This window comes from Ambystoma mexicanum, chromosome 5q, assembly GCF_040938575.1.
Source record: "Ambystoma mexicanum isolate Mex_15411 chromosome 5q, UKY_AmexF1_1, whole genome shotgun sequence".
Taxonomy (NCBI): domain Eukaryota; kingdom Metazoa; phylum Chordata; class Amphibia; order Caudata; family Ambystomatidae; genus Ambystoma; species Ambystoma mexicanum.
This window is the reverse complement of record NC_090933.1, coordinates 681,404,939-681,426,835: the sequence shown is the minus strand read 5'-3', so window position 1 is coordinate 681,426,835 and position 21,897 is coordinate 681,404,939. Positions and strand designations below refer to the sequence as shown.

Below are 21,897 nucleotides of genomic sequence, written 5' to 3'. Positions count from 1 at the left end.
TTCATTTGTTGTCATTAGCTCATATGACTTGACATTATTTTTTGCCTGTTGTTTCATGTCAGCTATTTCCATTTCTAGATTTACTGTTTTGGAGTTCAGCAAAGCCATAAGCGTGTTTTGATCCTTACTTGTTTCGTTCAGTTGTTCATATAACTTTATCAATGGAGCCACCGTGATTGTCAGCGCAGAGGTGAGGTTTGGTCGAAGTTCATTTATAATTTGGCCTATTAGGTTTGTACACCATTTACGTTGTTCATCATCATTTGGAGTTTTTCTCCGTTTCAGCTGATCTCCCGGGCCTCTTTGTATTTTCGGGAATTGTCTTTCCATTAGCGAGGAGTCTGTGGTGGAATCTGTGTCGGTGATGTTCGAATCGTCTGGTTCGGACGTAGACATACAATTAGTTCGACTTCTTCTGTCGCATTTCAATTTGTTTGAGTGTCTATCATTCCCACTCATTTCTTTTTTGCGAACACAGGATGGGCTCAGTAGGACTGCAATCTGTTTTACGTCTCTTTAATGGCTGGGCCTTGTAAGTTTCATATGTTTTATCATCTGACCGTTTATGTGTTATAGTTTGGCTCGGTCTCAATTTGCCTTTCGTCATCAGTAGTCTTTCCTGTGGACTAGTTGTATTAGTATCAACTGAATAGTTTGTGGTCAGGGTTTGGTTTATGATTCTCAAATCGTTTGGCAATTTATTTGCGATTGCATTTGAGTCTCTCCTGTGTAAGTCGTCTCCATTTGTGTGTAAGGTCTCTGGAGGATGTCCATTTCTATCCTCTGTTCTCTTCGGTGTATTTTGTTTGTGTATGGCCTCGGATGTAAATACATCCTCGTTGGTGTTTATTATTATCTTGTCATCATTAAAGTCATTTTGTGATGACATCCATTTGTCTCCTTTGTTTGCTTTTTCTCCGACCCTTTCATTGATGTCTGTATGATCACATTGGTCGCTTGTTGCCGTATTAATGCCATCATCAAGTTTGGGTAATAGTCTGGTGCTCGCCTCCATTAATGCCGCCGGTAAGGGGCTCTTTAATATTTCGTTCCTATTTGGTATTTTTTGGAGGCAAAGTGTTGCCTGAGACCCCACTTTGTTATGTGTGCTCAAAGACCCTTGCTCGATCTCAGTGCATTCTACCCCTGGTTAGGTGTAATACAGAGCATTTATGCCTCCCAAAATTTCTGGGAGGCTCTTATTTCTTGTGCTAGAATTTTGGTGCCTTGTTATTTTATCTTCATCGTACTCAGGCGTTTCGATCATGCCATTTTCGATGTTCACAGTTTTTAAAAATGTTGCTGTGGAAACTTGGTAGCGAAGATTTTCTGCACTCACACTCGCACTTACTTGATTTAATTGGCCGTTTGTCACATGGTCCTTTGCTCCAGGCTCCGATTGTCGACGCCTCGGCATATTTGGTCGTGCCGTCGACATCACCACACCGGTACACGTGACTCTTCAATAGCCGGCGTTTGTTATTCTCTCTGCACGCTGCGTAATCGGGAGGGTGGGCGGCAGCGTTCTCTCGCTCACCGCTCGCAGCAAACAGCCAAACAGCAGCTCCTTCTCCAAAAGTAAATCGCCCTTTGCGCGCCGGGTTTAGCGCCGCAAGGGTCGATGGGGCAGTGTTTTATTCCCTCACTTCCTGCTCAGGGCGGAGAAAGGAAAAGGGGGCGGGGCTTAGCCTCGCGTCTTTGTTTCACTACACCAGCACCGGCAGTTCTCTCCGTCTCTCGCAGCACAGCCAAACAACAGCCCCTTCTCCAAAAGTAAATCGCCCTCTGTGCTCTGGGCTTAGCCATTCACATTCATACCTTCTCACGATGACGACAATGGGACCTTGATGGAGGCCATTACAATGTTGACGAACTTGCACATCAAGATGGAAGATGAAACAGAAGATATTGCAGATGATAGCTGGTTTGCATTGATCTTCTCATGGGTTCCACAATGGATGGCGATTATCTTTAAGTTTCTTGGAGCACTACTGGTGATGATCATGTTTGGATTCTGTGTGATCAGAATAATAATCACACAGTGCAAGAAAACGGCAAAGAAAGCAGTACGAATGAAGATCATGATCGATGTCGAGTCAGGGTTTGGACTCAAAGAGTTGACAGATGAAGACATCACAGCCTATATATAGGCCAGCATTCTAGCACCTGAGGGAACGACATTCCTGCATCGGAGACACCACAAGAAATATGTGGGACGATGGATCTACTGCAGTCCGAATGGACAATGTAATCACCTGACCTGGACTGTTGATGAACATATAAAATCAGCCCGATCTTTAAAAGGAGTAATGAAGATATGGACTCCAAAGAAGCACTTTTCCTGACAAGGATGTCTAGATGTGAAGACTGATGGGAGAGTGGTCGATGAATCAACCAGAGGGGGGAGTGTAGAAGAGAAGCCAAATGCCTCTACCGGAAGTCCCGCCCCTATTTTGCCCATATGTTGGAAGCAGGAAATTGCGACATGCACAACGCAAGTGTTGGTGTCTATCCCACGAAGAATCTTTGAGGCAAGGTATCCGTTGAGAAAACCCTGTGTGAGGTATCCTCAAAGAACGAACGGGCTCTTAGGAGAAGCGCCTGAAGAAGTGTGAAGCGGTGAAGGCAAGAGCCTGGTGACGTCACGTGAAGCAGAAATGATGCACCAAGAAGAGATACCAAAGAAGAAAGTATATAGACCTTATAGTTTCTGATGACGAAGTAAAGGATTAAGTGACATTTCATGTGCAGAATGAAGGTTGCACGTACGAAAAGCATTGAAGAAAATGCAAATCGCTTCATAACTGTACAGATGCTGAAACACAAGTAGTCCAAGTAATCACGAAAGCTGCCTTTACGTAGTGAATAGATTTCAGGCGGTGCCGCCATTATATATATGTGTGTAGAATCTGGATGTTCCATGTCGTGTTTAACAAACTAGGACCCATGAGGATAAAGGGCTGAAAGTGTGGCGCAGCAAAGAAAGACGGCTGATGATGAAGGAAGAATCGAGAAGGCTTGTCTGGCCTAGTGTCAAGGGTTGAGGCAGCCAAGAAACTGGTTATCTATTTGAGAAGATACAATGAAAGTAAGAAGCAAGGCAAGCTCCTGTTTGAGGTGCGATGGAAAAACACTATGAGTGCCACGTTGTATTAATTTAATAGTATTAAATACAAAAAAAGGAGCTCAGACACGGTCTCCTGTCACATGGTCGAGATGGAAAGAGATTTTGGGGAAGCCAAATCGAGACTGAAGATAAGGTTGTGCTCACACTCCCTTGTATTCGCAGGCACAGTGAAACTTGGAAGGCCGAGTTCAAAGACAATTCGAATGGCAGACAGTAGGAGTGATGATGGATGATGGGCTAATCGGGTGGGAAGGCATGATCAAGTCAAACCCACAAGCACTTGGGGTACCAGCTTGCGTGCTGCTAGTGAGTGGAATATTCCAGAAGGGTACAAGCGTGCCAACCAATTGTAGAGGGCCACGTAGCCAAGAGCCCTATAGTTTGGAGCCAATGAAACGTTGTGTTTTCTATGACAGCGAAGATGACTTGCACTAGGGGTGGGCATAAGTTGTCCACCTGATGTTAGAGACCCAATCACAATCCTATCCCTCATAGAAAGTATACCTAGATGTTCCCCGTAGACAAATCACAATCCTAGTTAAGTTTTCTTATTTTGCCACGTAGTATGACGTCAGTAATAGTTTTTAGTATATAAGAGTTGTGTTTTAAGAAATGATTTGAGAAATGCTTGTGCGACATCCAATGATGTCGTTGTAACCTCCCTGTTTTAGATAATTGTTATTAAAACAGCTGAAGATTGCCAACTTCCTGAGTCAGTCTTATTTTCGGGGTGTCAGAGTAAATTCTGCATCCCCATCCATCCGATAACTCGCTACCTCGCTTAAAGGGCCTACGGGTTCACGTGAGTGCTGAATATCATAATTCAAACCACTGGTGCAAGGCTAGACAACACAGCCGAGGTGGCCTTATTGGGGATACATAGAGCGTCTTTGCATCTCCCCCACCAAGACAGGTAGCTAGCAATACCACTAGCAAAAAATGCAAGGAGTATATTACTGAGGGATTGGAAACTGGCAATGAGGCGCTGTTTAAAATATGGATAGATCTGTTGTTGAAAGTGGGAGGATTTGAGGTGCACCTAGCTAAGGGAAGAAACCACAAACAAAATGTAATGTTTATTAGCTGTGTCAGAGAAATGTCAAATGTTCCTTTGCCATTAGTGAACGGAGGAGGTTCAGATGGGGTAGTTAAACTGTGAAGAATGCTCTTTTTCTTTCTGTTTGATGTGATTTATTAAAAATGTAATAAACATTCAATAATAAAAAGAAAAAAGTATAAAATGATAACGCACCTCTTAAAAAGACTGTAAATGACTGGAACCTGAAATTTGAATTATTGAAGTGAAATCCCTGGAGACCATGAAGGGCCTTGGCATCAATAACTTCGACCAGCTGTTTATCTTTTAAAAGACAAATACAGAATGTTATATTGCCATACCACCTTTTGTTTAGACAATTAAAACACACACAAATGTGCATGAGATGGCAAAAATATGTGCACTTAAATTAGAAGCAATACACCACATTTCATGTTTTTTTACATACGAATGTGTATGTGCCTAATGTGTAGGTCTACAATAAAACATATTTGAATATTTTCAAGTAACTGGCGGGTTGCTACCAATTTCATGATTCATGTGAATAATTATGAATATTCTGCAACAATTCTGTATCCTGCTTCTATACAATCTTAATGGCGGACTTCACAGGTTATTCATGAAACCAAATGACACATTTCTTACAGCAAGGGTATTTTCTATAGATTCACATGTGTGTTTTATATCCATTCACATATGTTTTGGAATGTCAACAGACAAAATGTGTTTTTTCTATTGATTCACATATGCTGTGGAATGCCAATGGACAATCCTGCCTGCTAATCCTTACCAGGAGATTCTTGTATGCCCTCCACCTTCTGTGATAATTTCCCACTGCTTTCTATTCTATTCTACGAAGCATGTGAATTATTTGCCTGCAGCAGTAGTATGGCAGTATGGGTATTATTATGTAATAATTCAATAAGTGAATAGGTCAGTGTGATATGATGCCACATCACAAACATGGAAGAAATACTTCATAAAAGACTTCAGTTATTTAACAGTTTTACTCACTGTCACTTGGTAATGATTGAACATTTCTCAGAATGTATTTATATGATCCTTTCACGTGTATAAAAGGAAACATATGAATCCTTGGTTCCAAATTCATTTCTATTAAAAAGATTGTATTATAAGTTGTGGGATGTATTGACCCACTTTGCTATACTATGCGGCCTCACTCTGCTTTCTATGGTGCAAGAAACATTAAAATGGCGGAAAAAACCTTTGTGTGCGCCAAAACATCCAAAACCGCATTTTTCAACACACAAAAAGATGGCTGCACAACCTGCCACCCATGGGGCATGTGTGGTGGAACAGAGCACACGCTGCAGAAAAAGTGCCAGTGGGCTCCATGACAAGCAAACTGTCAGAATCTTCACCTTTGGTTCCCTTTTCAACCAACTCCTCCTAACCTGATTCTTCGATGGAATCTATCGGGGATTCTGTTTCCTTCTTCCTTCTAGATTTCCTGGATACCTTCTTCTTTTTGTCCTTCCTTTGATGTAAATAAGGACGTGACTCCCCGGAGGCCACCGTGACCAGATAGGAACCAAATCCCAGGTGCCTCCCAGGAGCCAGCCCCCAAGTTCAGGGAAAAAGCTGTAAGGCTGGAAAAAACCCTGCGTAGATTGCGTTCCTTCTTGTAGACTGGTGGGTTTGTGTAGACTTGTCGGTAATTCAAAAGAGTCAGGATTCTGGTTCCGGAAGGCACCGAGGGGTGTGACTGCTCTGCAGGTTTGTTGAAGTAACAGAACTGTTAGTGCTGGTTGAATGGAAATGAACAGTCTCTGAAATACGGATACAGCAAGCAGAGGCGCCGAGGAACAAGTAGCGCTCAACTGGCTGGGCAAACAAACGCTGGTGTGTCGAGGTAGACGACACAAGTTGTGTTGATCCGTAGAGAAAGATGGAGCTGGAGCGCCGAAGAAACCAAAAGCGCTAAGTCCGCTAGTACGGCTTCAGATAAACCGCTAAAACAGAAGACAGAAATAAGCAGACAGAAGTAAAGAGGTAAGGAAATCAAAGCAACCGCAGAAAAAGGTAAGTATCGGAAGGAGAGCATATAGTGAAACAAACGAAAGCACGGAAGCAAACAAGGAAGTGGATAGCGACTGAGGAGTACGAGAACTTACCTCCTGTGCAATCAATAAAGATATGGACCGCACAAAATTAGCTACCCAAAAAAGGACTTAAACCACAAGTGAAAGGAGTAGGTAAGGCAAAAGAAGGAAAGGCTGAAAGGCTGAATAATATTTGGTACGCAGGGAAAGAGCTCCGAGAACTAGCTTTGGGAAAACACAAAAGTATTACGATACAACGCATCAGAGTACCTGTGTGTGCCACGTAAATACGTGCTGGGGGCCATCTTGGATGAGGCATAAACCGTTAAGACGGGTTTAGAGCATCCATGTTAGGTGTGTCTCCATCTATGCCAGACCTTCCACGGCTGGTGCATTACACAAACACAGAGTGCAGAGGGAAAAGCAGCGCTTTGCAAGTGAAACTCCAAAATTTGCCTATAATGACATTTACTTTGCAAAAACTCCAAAATGCCTGTACACAACACTTCTCAACACTCAAAATCTTGCTTGGCGCTAAAATTCATTTAGCCTAAGGAAGCACTGTGAATGTACAAAGTCCTGAAAGGTTAAGAGCAAAACATTTTTCAGGAAAACTGGATTGCCTGTGAATGACAGTTCCTGTCAAAATAATCTGTATGCAGTACCCTGGGCTACTTGTGAATGAAAGTTCCTGTCAAAAATCTGAGTGCAGCACCCCGGGCTCTCCTGATTAGACTTTAAAGTTATCTAAACTAAAAGCCTGCCGGATTAGCAAATATAAAAGGATTGTTGATGAAAGAAACACAGATCTCAGTTATTTTTGATTCCACAGGTTTAAATCTAAGAATGTAATTTACCTATATCATCTGATGCAACAAGTTTGTTTTCTGCTGGATTTTAAGTCAAGAAACTAAGAATAAATAAATTAGCCTGGCTGGGCCTGCCAGAAGTTGAAAAACAGGTTTTTCCACCCAAGAGGAGGGCCTTCCTCTCAGCAGATACTCACTGACATATGATAATTGCGGGGTAGGACAGACTTTTGTCTGCAGCCAGAGACTGAACAATGGCAGATTCTCCAGGCCAGGACATGGACGTGTGAAGAGGTCGTAAACTTGGCTTGTAGAAGGTTCCCAAAGGTGGGGGCTACTCCTTGAGCTCCAGGGAGAGACAAAAGGCAGACCATTTGCTGCTAAGAACATATAATGACCAATATTTAGAGATTCATAACTTGTTATCAGGAATGGTAAAAAATATAAAAAGGGCAGATTTGTTAGTCAAATTTTTGGCGCTACATTTCAAGATGTGATGGAGCTGTGCAGCATATTCGGAACAGGAATGGCAATATATGTGGTTTTATGGGAACTGTATTTATGCTAGAATTGTTCAAATTTGCACACACATTCCTATGGTAAACACACATAATTGTGGAAATTTGGAGAAAATTTGGAAAATGTTTTCATGGTGAAATGGACAAAATGCTGCAGAAAGGCGAAACAAGATCTCACAGCTGCGGGATTTTGAAAAACAGATACTCCATAACATATGTAATCCCTGTATGTGATTTTTGTAGAGGTTACAAATGTATAAATATGTATTTAGGACAAAATTCGATTTTGATACTAGTGGCTAGGGGAGGTTTCTAAGGATGGTAAAAGCCAAACCATACATGTGACATCATCTGTCTTGGATCCAATCACTCGTGTGCAAGGCGGAGATGAGGCTCTGATCCAATCCTAGTCCACAGGGGCGAGTTTAGTAAGCCGGCCCATACACCCATTTTTGTGATGTCATTTGAAAGGATAAATAGAGACAGCTGACAACATATAGGGACTCACTCTTCTGATTCCAGCGAAGCACTCTGTTCCAGCATTCAATATCCAGCATTCAATACCCTCCCAGATCCAGATGCCAAGGACCAGGCCAAGCAATAGCTGAACCATTCTCAGCAAGGCCTCAATCCTCAACTTATCCTCACAAGCCAGTGTAGCTCTGTGGTGTGGCAAAGCATCCTGAAACTAGTATCCTGAAACTATTTGGCTTGCTACTACAAATGCTTGCCTGATGAACTCGCAATCCACCTGACTGAAACATCCAGAAACTAGAAGGGCAGATCCTGTGCAGTTCCGGTGACCGGCCTAGCTGATCCTGTCCTGAAACTGATGTGCTGTCCTTCCTTGATAGACCGATCCATTGACCAGAATCTTGACGGGCCAAAATCTTAAATCCCAGTGGATTGTGAGTATTAATAGGACACTAGAGAACTATTGTATATCTTGCATTATCTTGTTCCATTCTGATCTCTGAACTATCCCTACTTTCCTAACCAGTAACAGTGTAAAAATCTTTAGTGCTATCTTATTCTGTCTAGTTGCTAAAGCGCCATTTTCATAGTCATCTTTATTTGTGTAACTCTGATCCATAAGTCCCACTTTGAGTCTTTGGACTGGTGCCGCCGGGGAAGGTGATGGGGATCTGTTACTGAAGTCATGAATCAGTCTCAGAGCTTACTTTGTCCCGACTTGGTTGCCTAGCCTGAATGCTCTAGTCTTGAGTAAAAAAAATAAGCCATATTTTCTGATGCTAAACTGAAGTCCTTGTCCAAATTCGTGTCTTTATTTTCGAAAAAACACCTCTCACTAAAACCTCTATAACTCCCTCAGTTTTTAAGATAGAAGCGAAATTTCAACTCCCACTTGTACCTAACATCCTTAGCTACATCTACAGCTCATTGCGAAACAGTAATATCAAGAATCGCATAAGTAAAAGTTTGCTGCGATTGACATTTGGAAAAGATTTACACATGTGAATTACATTTAAATTATTTTCCACTTGGCCTTTGAGATCCCAACTGTTTCCTTTTGACTAAATCATTGCTTGTGTTTGCTCGCATCTGTTCAAAGCGGCTCCCGTAGAAATGTATAATAATTTAAGCATTTCTGAACATATTTTGTGTTTTTGCTCAGCCAATTTAAAAGCCATTCTGACAGTTGAAAAGTCAAGCCCGTTTTTCTCTTGTAGTTAAAGGGGGAAGGTGGGAGTGATATTCTGTTTGGTCTGTGTTATTCCTGAATACCTGTTCTCTCCTCGCATCTATTTACATTGCCTATTGGTGGGTTGAGGGGTGTTACAGGGGGAACCCCTAACCATAGTGTTATCTGTTCTAAACCAATGCAAAAGTATTCCTTTCTTTGCTGCATTCTCTTTGTGTCATTACTTGACTCCCAGTGTATTAAAGATATTATTCATTGTTCCTGTCACCCCACTGGTGATTGTTGTTACCTATTAAAAATATATTGTGCTTTTAAATTCTAAGTAAATAAACAAATAATTACCTTTACAACTAGCCTGATTCCTGGTTCAGTGTAACTTGGGGGTATTTTGAGAAGGGCATGATATGAGTGGTACATCATTCAGAATATTGAACTTATAGATAAAAATAAATAAGGGTTTCATTTGTGCACTACATGCTGGGCGAGACTTGGGTGTGTGCCTGATTGAAATCACTTACAAAGTAAAGCCACTTTTGTCAATTTCAGAGTGGATCTCAAAACATTTTAGTTTTGCATTTCAGTTGTCCACATTACAAAGATTTGGTCAGTGTCTGTTTTTGAACTTTCAAATAATAGAGGACATCCACAGCAGCTGACCACTGAACCAAAAATCAGCTGGCCCCTACAATAGTAATTTTGTGAATTACTTTTTATAATAAACCATTTATTAAGGTATTGACAAATACAAACAGTACCCTTCCGCCAGTCTATGTATCCCCACAAACCAGTACTTTAATTATGCAGAACCCCTGCTACCCATCATTGGTTTCTTGTTAATACAAATATCACCACTCTAGATGACAAATTATTTTCTTAGCCATTTCTCTGAGTAGTCACTGCAAATGTCCATAAACATTTTCTTTTGTTTCTTTGTATTCAGAGCCATTTATTCCCAAAGTACCTATTTTGGTCATTTCAGTTATCCATTGTTCTACCTGGAGGTACATAATGTATTTCGAATGTTACAGTATAACATTCGTATCTGTGATAATCGCTTCCTTGACCCATAGTTTCACCATCTTTGATTTGATACTATCTGTCCTTATCCAATTGAAAATGCCGGCCACTATTTCTGGCTTCATCTTGTACCAAGACACTTTCCTGATCCTCTCGAATACTTCTTTTCAGATTGTGTACTAAGTCTTACATTCTAGAATAGATGCAGCTGTTTTCCACTCAGCTCATCATGCTTCCAACATTTGTCTGTGGCTGCAATACCTAGGTTTAATATTCACCGGTGTCCTGTACAACCTTAAAAAAAAAACTGTTATTTTATGCACTCCTTCTGAGAAAAATGTTCAATAAAAGTACAAATTTAAAAAAATAAAAAACATCTACTGCATCAGACATACCTACATATATATGTTGACCCCTGAGATGTCTTCCAAAATGTGGGTTGCCATCTCTTCTGTTATTTGTTTATCTGGCTCGAGCTTCTAATTTAACAGGCTCTTAGTGCAACATTTCATGTGTATTTGACTCATGCCAAATATGGTTACATTTCCCTAGACTTGTTGTGTATTTGACTCACTCTATTACTGTGAAAGTTGTCATCCCTACCTCGCAGAGCCTTCCCTCCAGCCCGGGGGGGAGTGTCCAAGACCCCGCCTCCAGCCGGGGCTATTTTTTGTAGCAGTAAAGAGAGCAGGCAATCAACCCCCTGCAGTGGGAGGCTGCTCTCATTCTTCTGCACAGTAGTCGCTTACTAATGTTACATATATTTTATTCATGTCCACTGCTCAAACCTTAGAGTAACCCTCTGTATGTGTATAAGAGACATGCACCAGTTATAACATATCCATACGCAGCATTTCAAATAGAGGCCCCACACATAATGTTAATGTTTAAATGCTTCTGACAAAATTCTAAGCCATGAACACTCAATGAATGCTTCTTACACTCTCATGTATAATGTAAATCGTTTAATTATGTTCCAAGATAAAAATTCCAAAATATCCCAGCCAACTGGGAAAACCATTAAATACCACCTATTAGAATCACCATGGTCTCTTTTTGGCAAAAACAGCCCAAAGGAAAAAGGATGCAGTGTCAATTGGAAGTTCCCATGCTGTCAGTCAATAATAGTCAATTGTGAATAGGTGGTAAGCATATTGCTATGGGTAAGGTTTAACCCCCATGCCTCTCCACTGAAAATAGCCCATAGTTCATTGGGGACTCAAATGCCTCAAAAAAGCCAAAAATCAAATTTAGTGGCTTTAAAATCAAGCAAGGGAAAAAGGAGGAACTTCGACCCTCCCTTCTCCATAGATGACAATGGCCCCAGTGTTTCTTTATGGAATGTCCTCCAGCCTTCCATCTGCCTTCTGTCTTCGTCTGCCAGCCCCGTCAGAGCAGCTAATCTCCTGCTCTGTCTTCGGAAGTCAGCCTTTTTATAGTATCTGAGAATAAGCTGTCAACTCCCCCTATTAGCATAATATCTAAGAGAAGCAAAAAGCTGTTTAGATCATCAGCCCATTATGGGTACAGTGCATATTTAACAGAAGCAACACGCTGGTTAGATCATCAGCCCATTATCAGTGTTCAGCATCTTTCAGAGAAGCAAAAAGCTTGTTTATGCTGAAGCAAGGTCAGCAATAAGTTTCACCCAGTTGTGAACTGGATTCTATTGTGCTACGGCTAATGCTGTGCCGGAAGCACTGAATTTTACAGTAGTCCCTTACTTATTGTTTTTTATTTACTAGAACAGTTTAGTGTTTGTTTATCATAACACACTGGACCCCTTCGATTCCTTCCCAGACCGTTAGAATACAGTCAGAGACCTGGTTTACGCAACATACTCACAAGTACCATAACAAAGATAAGGCCTGGCGTGAAGGCCGGAAATCCAAAGCCAATGTTATTTTCTGCATTTAATTGTGAATCCTACTTATTGCATGAATATATCAAATGCATTACTCTAGGTGCCCATGTTAAAGACTACATAGCTGGAAATTACGCTAAGACATCTCAAGTATATTTATAGCATAAATATAGTTAAAACTAAAAATACATAACACTATGCATCATTACATTTCCATTTAACATGAAATGCACAGTGCTTAAGCTGGTATTTACATTCTCTAATACCTTGTCCTATGGTATTCAATGTCTTTTTATGTCTCTGGAAGGCCCATATGGCAGAGTCTTGATGGGCATATTTCTTCTTTAGCTGGCTAAAGGGGGTGATTTCACCACTATTAATCACTCAACTAAACATTGCAATGCCCTTTAACAACCACATGTTAAGGAAAAACAAGTGCTCGTCAGGATCTCTCACCTAAACTTTGTCATCATGCCAAAAACCTATTCTATCGTATGCTCGCCCTACCATTAAAACTAAACAATGTAAATGGCCTAAGCAAGTTGCTTTCACTATACTTTGATGGGGGTTTCTAATCCACTCCCAGTTCTCTCTCTAGTTCCTCTCTTTCTCTCAGGCTCTGGCCTGGTGATATTGTTCAAGTTCAAGTTTGGTACCTTGAGTCTTTTCCCCCATCTGGAGAATGTTAATTAGGATCCCCAGATAAAGTGTCCCAATAGTTCAAAAAGTTCAGTTATGCGTAGATGTAGCTGGTACTTGCTAGTTTGCTTGCTTTGACAATAACAATGCTTCTTTATTTCCCTCTGATTGGAAGGGAGGTATTGTTTCTCTCTCTTAGCTTAGCTCTCTGCTTGCCTGATGGACCCTTCAGGCCACTGGTTTCTTTATCTTCTTCCGTCACCTTGCAAGGTTTCCTCAAGTTTCTTTGCCTCTTTGGCCTTATTGTGCTCAGTTGGTATTCACCTCCTCCTAGGATGCTCTCCTTAGCAGTCCCTCACTGACTCTTTTGTCGTGTTTCAGTCCCCTGTGGGGTATTTCCACTCTCTGCCCCTTTTGGGCTTCTGGTTCTGTTTTCCCTGCTTTCCGGGATATTTGTAATGTCCACCCCTCTCTTGTTATACTCAAGTTCCGTTAATGGTTTGTTATTCTCACTATTAGCTCCTCAGAGACTTTTTCGTTTTGTCTCACTCCCTTGTGGGATATTTTCAGTCCCGGCCCCTCCTGGGCTTCTGGCTCTAGTTTCCCCTGCCCCCCACTCACTGGTTATGCCTAAATTCAGTTCCTTGCGTGCTAGTCTCACTATCAGCCCTTCGCAAGCTTCTTCAGGGCTTTTCCACCCTCCTCTCGCTCACTCTCTCCGAAAGCGTACCCTTTGCCTCCAATCTCGACTATCTACATTTGGCCCCAATTGATCTTGCTAGCTATCCTTACTTGGTCTAATTACAAACATGAGCAAGCCCTTATCACTAGAGCCAGGCTCAACCTAATTCATTTGTGTTCAATTACGACCAAAGGGATACATTTAGAGGGCAACTGAAGTAACTGTAGATTCTGCACCCAATGTACTGAAGATTTAATTCACTTTATTTTGAAGTGCCCAGTTTATTGTGAAATTCAACAAAATACCATTGTTCCCCTTTTTTGGAACCTGGGTTTTTCACAATGCAGACCTGCATTGGTCTACTTACTGTCAGTAGACACCTATCATCTTATATGAAACGTGCACTGCAAAGAAGAGACTATCTGTTGAAGGATCTTACTATTGAATGAATCGTACATTAGTGATCACAATAAAATAGCCTAGCTTGTATATTGTTTTTAATATCCTCTGTACATACTGTATATCATGCTCTTATGTCAATTTAAATGGGATGGTCATATAAGTAAATTTTGTGTATGCAATTTTATTTGTTTATTTTTTTCATTTTGCAACATTTGGTTTATTACAAGTTTTTTTTGCATTTAAAAACAACCCTCCATCCCACAATGAGATGAATAAAATACATCGGGCCAACGGAGGCATTTGGACTCAATGGGAATGGGCACTCAATGGGAATGGGGAGGACGGATGCACTGCCACTGTGTGCAACAGTGCCGGTGCATCTGTCAAGGTCTGCAAGCGTGTGCCGTTCCACCCGCCAGGACAGACCTGGCGGGCTGAAAGTCACCCACTCGCAGAACTTTTAGTTTGCCGGTCCGGAAACAACGGTACCAGCAAGCTTACCGGTTGTTTCCGGACCGGCAAACTTGTAATGAGGCCCATTATATCATATTACATCAAAACCGCCATTTCCTCTTTCAACAGTCAGCTTCCCAACTCCATGCTTTATTAGTGGGTCGTATCATCAGTTCGTCTTAAGAATAGCATCTAGGAATCGTACAGTAGCCAACAAAAAAGACGTGTTCTCCCCACTCAATAGCAGCTGCCACCATTCATCTGGTGATAGAGAACTCATAGAATTTAGAAACAAATTAAAATGCCTGGTCCTCAACTCGGTCCAGGCCGTACAAAACAACAACATATGTTTTAGCGATCCTGAAGCCCGCTTGCCGTTACAGTAATTGCATGCCACCTTAGTTGGGCGTGGATTCTGTCTGACCGATATGACCTCTTTTGTGGGCATCAGGTTTAAACATATGCTCATCATTTGGGCCCTGATGTAACCATTGGGAAATGTCCTAATGTATTTCGGTAAGGACCGTTGGGCCCTTATTTCATGTTTCAGATGGTAAAGTAGTTTACATTTGTTTGCTTCTTCACATGTACGGATCCAATCAGCTCTCCATAGGTTTGTTTTTACCTTGGTAGGATTATTTGTGAGGTCCTCTTCTGAGCAGGAAACACTATCAAGCAAGGCCCTGCATTTTGTGCACCCATTTTTGGAGTTTTATGCCCTGACCCTCTTCCATTTCTTTCTTTATTAGACCCAAAATTGGGGGGAATCCTCCAGGGTGCATTTTCTAAAAAAAAAACAACAATGAGGCCCAGTCGACTTGCACCTTCAAGGATATAAATCCCAATTCTTTCCTGATAATTTGGACGGGGGTTGCCTTAGGAAGGTTCAAGACCCTCTTCAAAAACAATCCTTCAACCAGTCTGGAAGATAGAAAAGGGCATCTGCACATTAATCACTATAGCAGTGACTTTGAGTTTATAAAATTCCATAATCTGAATTAGAGAGAATCAGCCGAACTTCCAACAAATCACCCTAGCCTGATCTGCAAGCGTCTTTACTTTTGATCTAATTTCCTTGACCGTATTAGCTTCAATCTGACTGGTATTAATCAGAACACCCAAACATTTGAACTCAGTAACCTGTTCAATATGTGATAAGCCCAACCACCATTTTGGACCTGCTCTCCTCCTGCACTGGGAATTTTCAAGGACAATGATTTTTGTTTTGCCTCCATTTATTTCCAGGTCATTGGCCTCCACATATTCTTCTAGTTGTTTTAGGGATCATTGTAAGCCAATCACTGTCTGCTCTATTAGGACAAAATCACCTGCCTACAGCAGATAGCTGATTTAACTGTTTCCCAATGTTGGAGGGACATTTTTGGCTTTGGCTAAACTGGCTCTGATATCTGAGATGAATAGGTTGAACAGAGCGGGTGCTAGGGGGCAACCTTGTTTTAACCCTCTAGTAATTGGAATTTCTTCCGAAAGGTTACCTTCTCTATTCAATCTAACCCTCACAGATGTCCTCGAATAGAGGCCCTGTACCTGCTCTCGTAGATCAACTGGGCAATTCCATATCATGGGTTTATCCGATAGACTAGGTAGACTTATACAATCAAAGGCGGTCACTAGGTCAACAAAAGCTATATAACATTTACCCTTGCCTTCCATTGCTCGACCTTTCAGAATGGACAGTACAGCAATATTCAGGCTAGTGCCCAGGCCCTGAATGAAACCAGTTTGATATATGTCATTATGGTACTCCACAGCTGTCCACCCATTCAATCGGTTGAACAACAAGAATCCAAAAATCTTACCAATAACGTTGAGAAGGGCAATAGGGCGATACATTTTTGGATCATCCCTATTGACCCTCTTGAAAATTGGGATCACAGAAGCCTTTCTCCATTACTTAATTGTTCTTAAATTCACTATCTGTTTGAATAGAATACACGTGAAGGGTCCTGCTTAAGAATGGCGTTTGTTGAGCCGTCTGGGCCAGGGGCACTTGATGTACTAGCTCTAAGTATTTTAATCCTGATAGTCTCCATATCATAGTGAGCCTGCCATTTCCCCTGTGTAATGGGATCTATGTCTGTCCCTTGATCTCCACCCTCCCGATAGAGGTTTTGGAAATCGTCCACCCAGAACACCTCTGAAACATTATGCAACTGGAGAAGTGGCTGTACAGAGTTCCTTTCTTTGATGTAGCTCCATATTTCATGGGGATCTTTTTTACACACTGCTTTCAGAATGTTTTCTGAATTATGCTGAAGCATTGTTGCTCTATGCCAGCGGATCCAGGACTTATACTCCTTTTTTAATGCACTGACTGCCGGCTGAGAGTTGTTTAATTTCCCCCCCATTCTTTTAAGTGGCTTCCCTTAAATGTCTTCTTAGCTACCTTTGTTTGATGACCACTTCTCCATCAAAAGTATGCTGATGATTAAGACCACAGCCATTTGCGTTGGATTTACCAGATACCTCAAGAACTGTGTGTAGTCCACCCGATCTCCAATCAACATTGCAGCATGTGAGTTCAGGTTCTCTACAAATTGTGAAACAAAGAGCCCCATGTTTTTGCAAGTCATTTTTAACCTAGTCCCTCCATTGAACGCTACCAGATCCAAGCCCTGATATACCACCTTCTTCACATCTTTTCTAAGCCATTTTAAAATCACAATATTATGGTCACTTGACATTGACATCCTTACCTTAAGGGACTCTACCAGTGACTAACGATTCCTAGAGACAAACACATAGGGGGTCATTACAAGGTGGCCGGTAAGGGATACCGGGCACCGGTAAGGAGACCGGTGCCGGTAATCCCTTACCGCCCTATTCCAAGGTCCCTTGGCGAGGATCATAAGGAACGTGTGGTCTGACCACACTTCCCTTACAAGTCCCGCTAAGGGACCAGGGCGCTAATAACGGGCTTGCAAGTCGCGAGCCCGTTATTAGCGCCCTCCCCATTGGGGATGGGGAATGGTCTCTGAATGGGGATTTACCGGTCCCCCCAAGGTCGGACTACACCGGTAAGTCCCAATTGAACAAGACCAGACACGGGCACGGTATGGGAGGCAGCCATGGAGCTAATAGCTCCATGCCTACCACCCATCTCTTAATGAGGCCCATAGTCTATAATTGCTGCTTGGTTTCTCTGTGACCATGTGTTAGAGAGCGGAATATCGCCTAGTGTGTGGCCGTTCAGGAGGTGGAGGTCCCTTGATAAAATGTCCTGGTTCCAATCAAGACCTCTTACTTCAAAGGGGGTCAGAGTCCGAAGCATCTCCCTTATCATTTGATAGGACTCATGTAAGCATTTGCAATCGAGATCTCCACAAACCAAAAAAAGAATTTGCCCTCCTTGCTGACTGATTCATCATCTAAGTCCAGGACTGTCTCTATTATGGGTTCCAGTACAGGTTGAAAAGCGCCAAGTGTTCTACTACTTTGTCTGTTCCTTGTAAGCTCGGAAACAATCTTTTTAGTTCCACCATTTGTATAAATGGAGGAGAGTTTTTTGTAGAGACGACATCCTAGCCTAGTCCATTGTGCACTGGACCAGTAAGCCGGCTTTTGGTCTTCCAATGGGTCCTTTAATCGCTGGGTTTAGCAAGACTGAGAAACCATCCAGACTTGGCTTACTTCATAGCCAATATTCCTGAGGGCACAAGATGTCATATCCCTTTAGGTTGAACTTTCCTTTAGTGAAGAGGTTATTGTGGCCTTGTGTATTCCACAAGGCCACAAGGAATGACTGTCTAAGCTTTCTGACCTCTTGCTAGTTTGAGTTGTTGTGTGGCAAAATGGATGGCAGCCAAGCCCAAGATTCTTAGTCGCCGAGCACCATTGCACTTCTTTCCATAATCTCCACCTTTCTTGTCCGATTGTGAGCTTCTTTTTGCCTTATTGTGAATGCTAACAGATGCTTTGGTGAGGAAACCTTTTTTCCTAGTTGTTCTTGTTCTACTTCTCCCAGAGAACTTCTAATTCTGTCGGTGTCCAAAGTTTCTTTGGTATAATGTCTATTACAGTATTGAACCGTAATAGAGCCATTTCCACTAGTATATGGTTGTATTTGGACCTTATTGTCACACTTTACCTTCTCCTCTAATGAATGTGCATCCACTACAGTTAGGCAAAATCCCATGAGTCTTATCCCTAAACTTTAATCCATTAGTGCATATTTCACTATAGGTGAGTGTATGTGGAGGTTAATGGCATCCAATCTCGTCTCATCAACAAATTCTATTATTGTCATGTCTTCTGATCTTATTTGTCTCAGTGCATGGATGCAATGTAGCAGGGCCAGAACATTCCTTCTGTTCAAGATTAGTGGCACATCTCTGTAAATTAGTCCTTCTAGTTTCAGACTCCTAGATTCGATCTTCTTTGGACATGAGTCAACAGTACCTTCTCTCCTTTTGTTCTTTATCAGGCTCTGTAGTGTTTTCTAGACGCCTTTTATCAGATACAGAGGCCTTCAGAAAACTCAACCAAGATCCCACAAAGAGACTACAGGACGAAATCAATAGTCTCACAAGACACGCTGAGAATCAGGGCTGGATCTGCAAAGATGAACGCTTCTTTCTGAACAAATTACATCCAAGGACACCAGCCTTCTATATCCTCCAGAAGGTACACAAGAATGCCAGCAAACTGCTGGGATGGCCTATAGTGTCTGCATGTGACTCCCTCTTGAATCCGCTATCACTCTTCACAGACTTCTTCCTGAAACCTTTCGTGGGAAAAATGAACTCCTATATCAAGGACACAACAGACACGATACACGTCTTGGAAACAAAAAAACTGTATCCTGGTAACCATGGATGTAGAAGCCTTATATACGTCCATCCCGCAACAAGAGGGTTTTGAGGCTCTGAAGATCTGCCTGGACAAAAGACCAAACATTTTGGCAACTCCCACCTGCTTCATCTTGGAATGTGTGAGATTGACGATGTCAGAGAACTTCTTCCTTTTCAAAGACCAGCTGTATAAGCAAACAAAGGGAGTTGGCATGGGGGCAACATTTGCCCCGGATGTGGCCAATCTGTATATAGCACAATATGAGGCAGACCACATCACCTTAAACACCAACCTATACAGGGACATTCTTCTGATATGGGATGGGACCAATAATTAGCTGATACTTTTCCATCAGTGGCTCAACAAACAAAACCGCCACATTAACTTCACCATGCAGTGGGATTACCATGCAATTGATTTCCTACATCTGCACATATACAGGTCATGAGACACACTAAAGACGTAACTGTACTGAAAACCTACAGACCGCAACAGCCTTTTGCATTTCACTAACTATCACCCAAAAGGACTCAAATACAACCTACCATATGGGCAATTCCTGAGGATCAGGAGGAACTGCTCTGACATGGGGAAATATGAATCACATGCTAATGATCTACAACAAAGACTGTTAAGCAGGGGGTACCCCAAGAAATCCATCAACCACACAAATAAAAAAAATAAAAAAATCCATCAGAGATGCCAGAAAGAGAGCAGCAGCAAACACAGACAGAAACACATGTCTGACACCAAAGACTAAAACACCATTGGACAGACTAGTATGCGTCACGAATTACAGTCCGTTAAGTAACCTGATTAAGAGCGCGGTGAATAAACACTGGCATATCATTAAGAATAAAGGAAGCCTGGACAAAAAAAGGTGTTTGCCTTCAAGAAGAATCGGAACTTGAAGGACACCCTATTACACACTTACATTGAGTCTGCCAACGAAACAAACACATTGTGGGACCTACCCCGGGTAAAAGGCCACTATGAATGCGGCCACTGTATCGCGTGTGACTTCACAGATACAAAGAAAACATTCAACCATAAGAACATCCATTGGGAACTGACAACACACACAAATTGCAACATCAAGTATGTCGTTTACATCATTGAATGTCCATGTGGACTCCTATATGTGGGCAAAACCATCAGAGCGATCAAACAAAGAATCTCAGAGCACAGGTCCTGTATCAAAAACAGCGTACCTGACAACCCTCTAGTAGAGCACTACACCAAAATGGGACACTCCAACAACGATATTAAATGGTTTGTGCTACAACAGATAAACCAGCAGAGACAAGAGGGGATGTCAACAAGGCCTTGACCCAAATGGAACAAAGATGGTCCACCGACTCAATTGTCTTGAATTTAACTGTTGAGTGGAAACATTTTTGGCACTCCTAAAAATAACAAGTTGCCCCATCACAGTCCCTTTACCTATAGGCAAATCAGTCAGAAACAGAGAACTGTTGGGGCAGCACTTTTTTCCCAACTGTGGGTTCAGTATAATGTATATCACATCTGCACCTGGGGAGCTAAGTCTTTCGCAGCTAGCGAGTTACCAAGATCACCTTCTATGGCCCTGCTAACTAAATGTTTATACAAAATCTTTATTGTGTACAAATGGGCGACTGAAATGCTCGTCCATCGGTATACTGCACACGGAATTAAACCCATATATTGATTGACTCATACAATGATGCCTACGTAAATGCCAACCATGTTTCTTAATATGAACAATGTATTGCCTACCAATTTAATGTCACACTAAATTGTACATGTTGTGTAGCAAGCTAAACACTAACGTTACTGTGTAGTGGTTGTTGAGTGTATTGTTTAGACTAAAACACCATTACGACCCTTGCGGAATTCGGAAAACGATGGCGGAAATGCAATACCGCCATCGAATAGCGCTCGGTGCGACTATGACCCGTCACCGCAAAGTACGAAGCCATTAGCGACACCGTAGTGAACGCCAACGCTAACTGCACCAAGCACGCGCGCGCGCGCCATGCCAAACCGTAAATACCACCATGGCGCAAGGGTACGCTAATTCCGACCCTAGCGGACATGTACCTAACGCCATCAAGCATGGCGGAATGTACCATTCCGTCATGGTGAGAAGTACGGCATCGCGAATCAACCGTAAACGGCCCCACTGAGTGCCTGTACACCGCTCCCTGGCCACAAAGTACAACTCCCCGTAGGTGCAATGAAGTCACAATGCAACCATTGAAATGTACAAGTCACCCATGCATGCCAACGAACAAAAGAAACACAACAGGGGCCAATGGGAGCAGCAGGGCACAGATGGCACGAATACAGAAGCCATCCCAATGGACATGACCACAGTCCCCCACCAAGAAACGCACGCAAACACAGGCACCTGTGACCAGCAATATTCCGAGAATCACATCATTCCACCAGTCCACCTGGCTGACCGGCATCTGTTACACAAAACCCAATCCCCCGCCCCTGAGCATGACAACATTCAAACTGTCATATTGGCAGCCCCCATCCCTGACCTCACGGGCTTCGTAGGCAAACGCGCCCAGTACAGTACCACGCAACTAAACTCCGAAGCTGGAACCCAATGCAGATCTCCTCACAATACATCGCCCCCCAAATAGGCATATGCCACATCACTTGCAAAGAAGAACGCTACACGGGCCAAATCAGAATAGAAATTTAATGCACATCAAAATCACCAAGCCCATACAGCCATCAGGCCATGAACTCCAAAACACTTTTCACCATTGTGGGCTGCATCCGCAAGAAATGACCA

At 42.3% G+C, this 21,897-nt stretch overlaps 1 protein-coding gene across 1 annotated transcript in view; it reads right to left on the bottom strand.

Annotated features, from left to right (window-relative positions):
* MCMDC2 (minichromosome maintenance domain containing 2) overlaps positions 1 to 21,897 on the bottom strand; it is a 2,206,017-nt gene that overhangs the window by 1,351,749 nt on the left and 832,371 nt on the right. Inside the window, exon 6 of the mRNA XM_069621139.1 lies at positions 4,380 to 4,487. Within this exon, the coding sequence (XP_069477240.1) occupies positions 4,380 to 4,487 (108 nt within the window). The remainder of the gene's footprint in view (positions 1 to 4,379; positions 4,488 to 21,897) is intronic.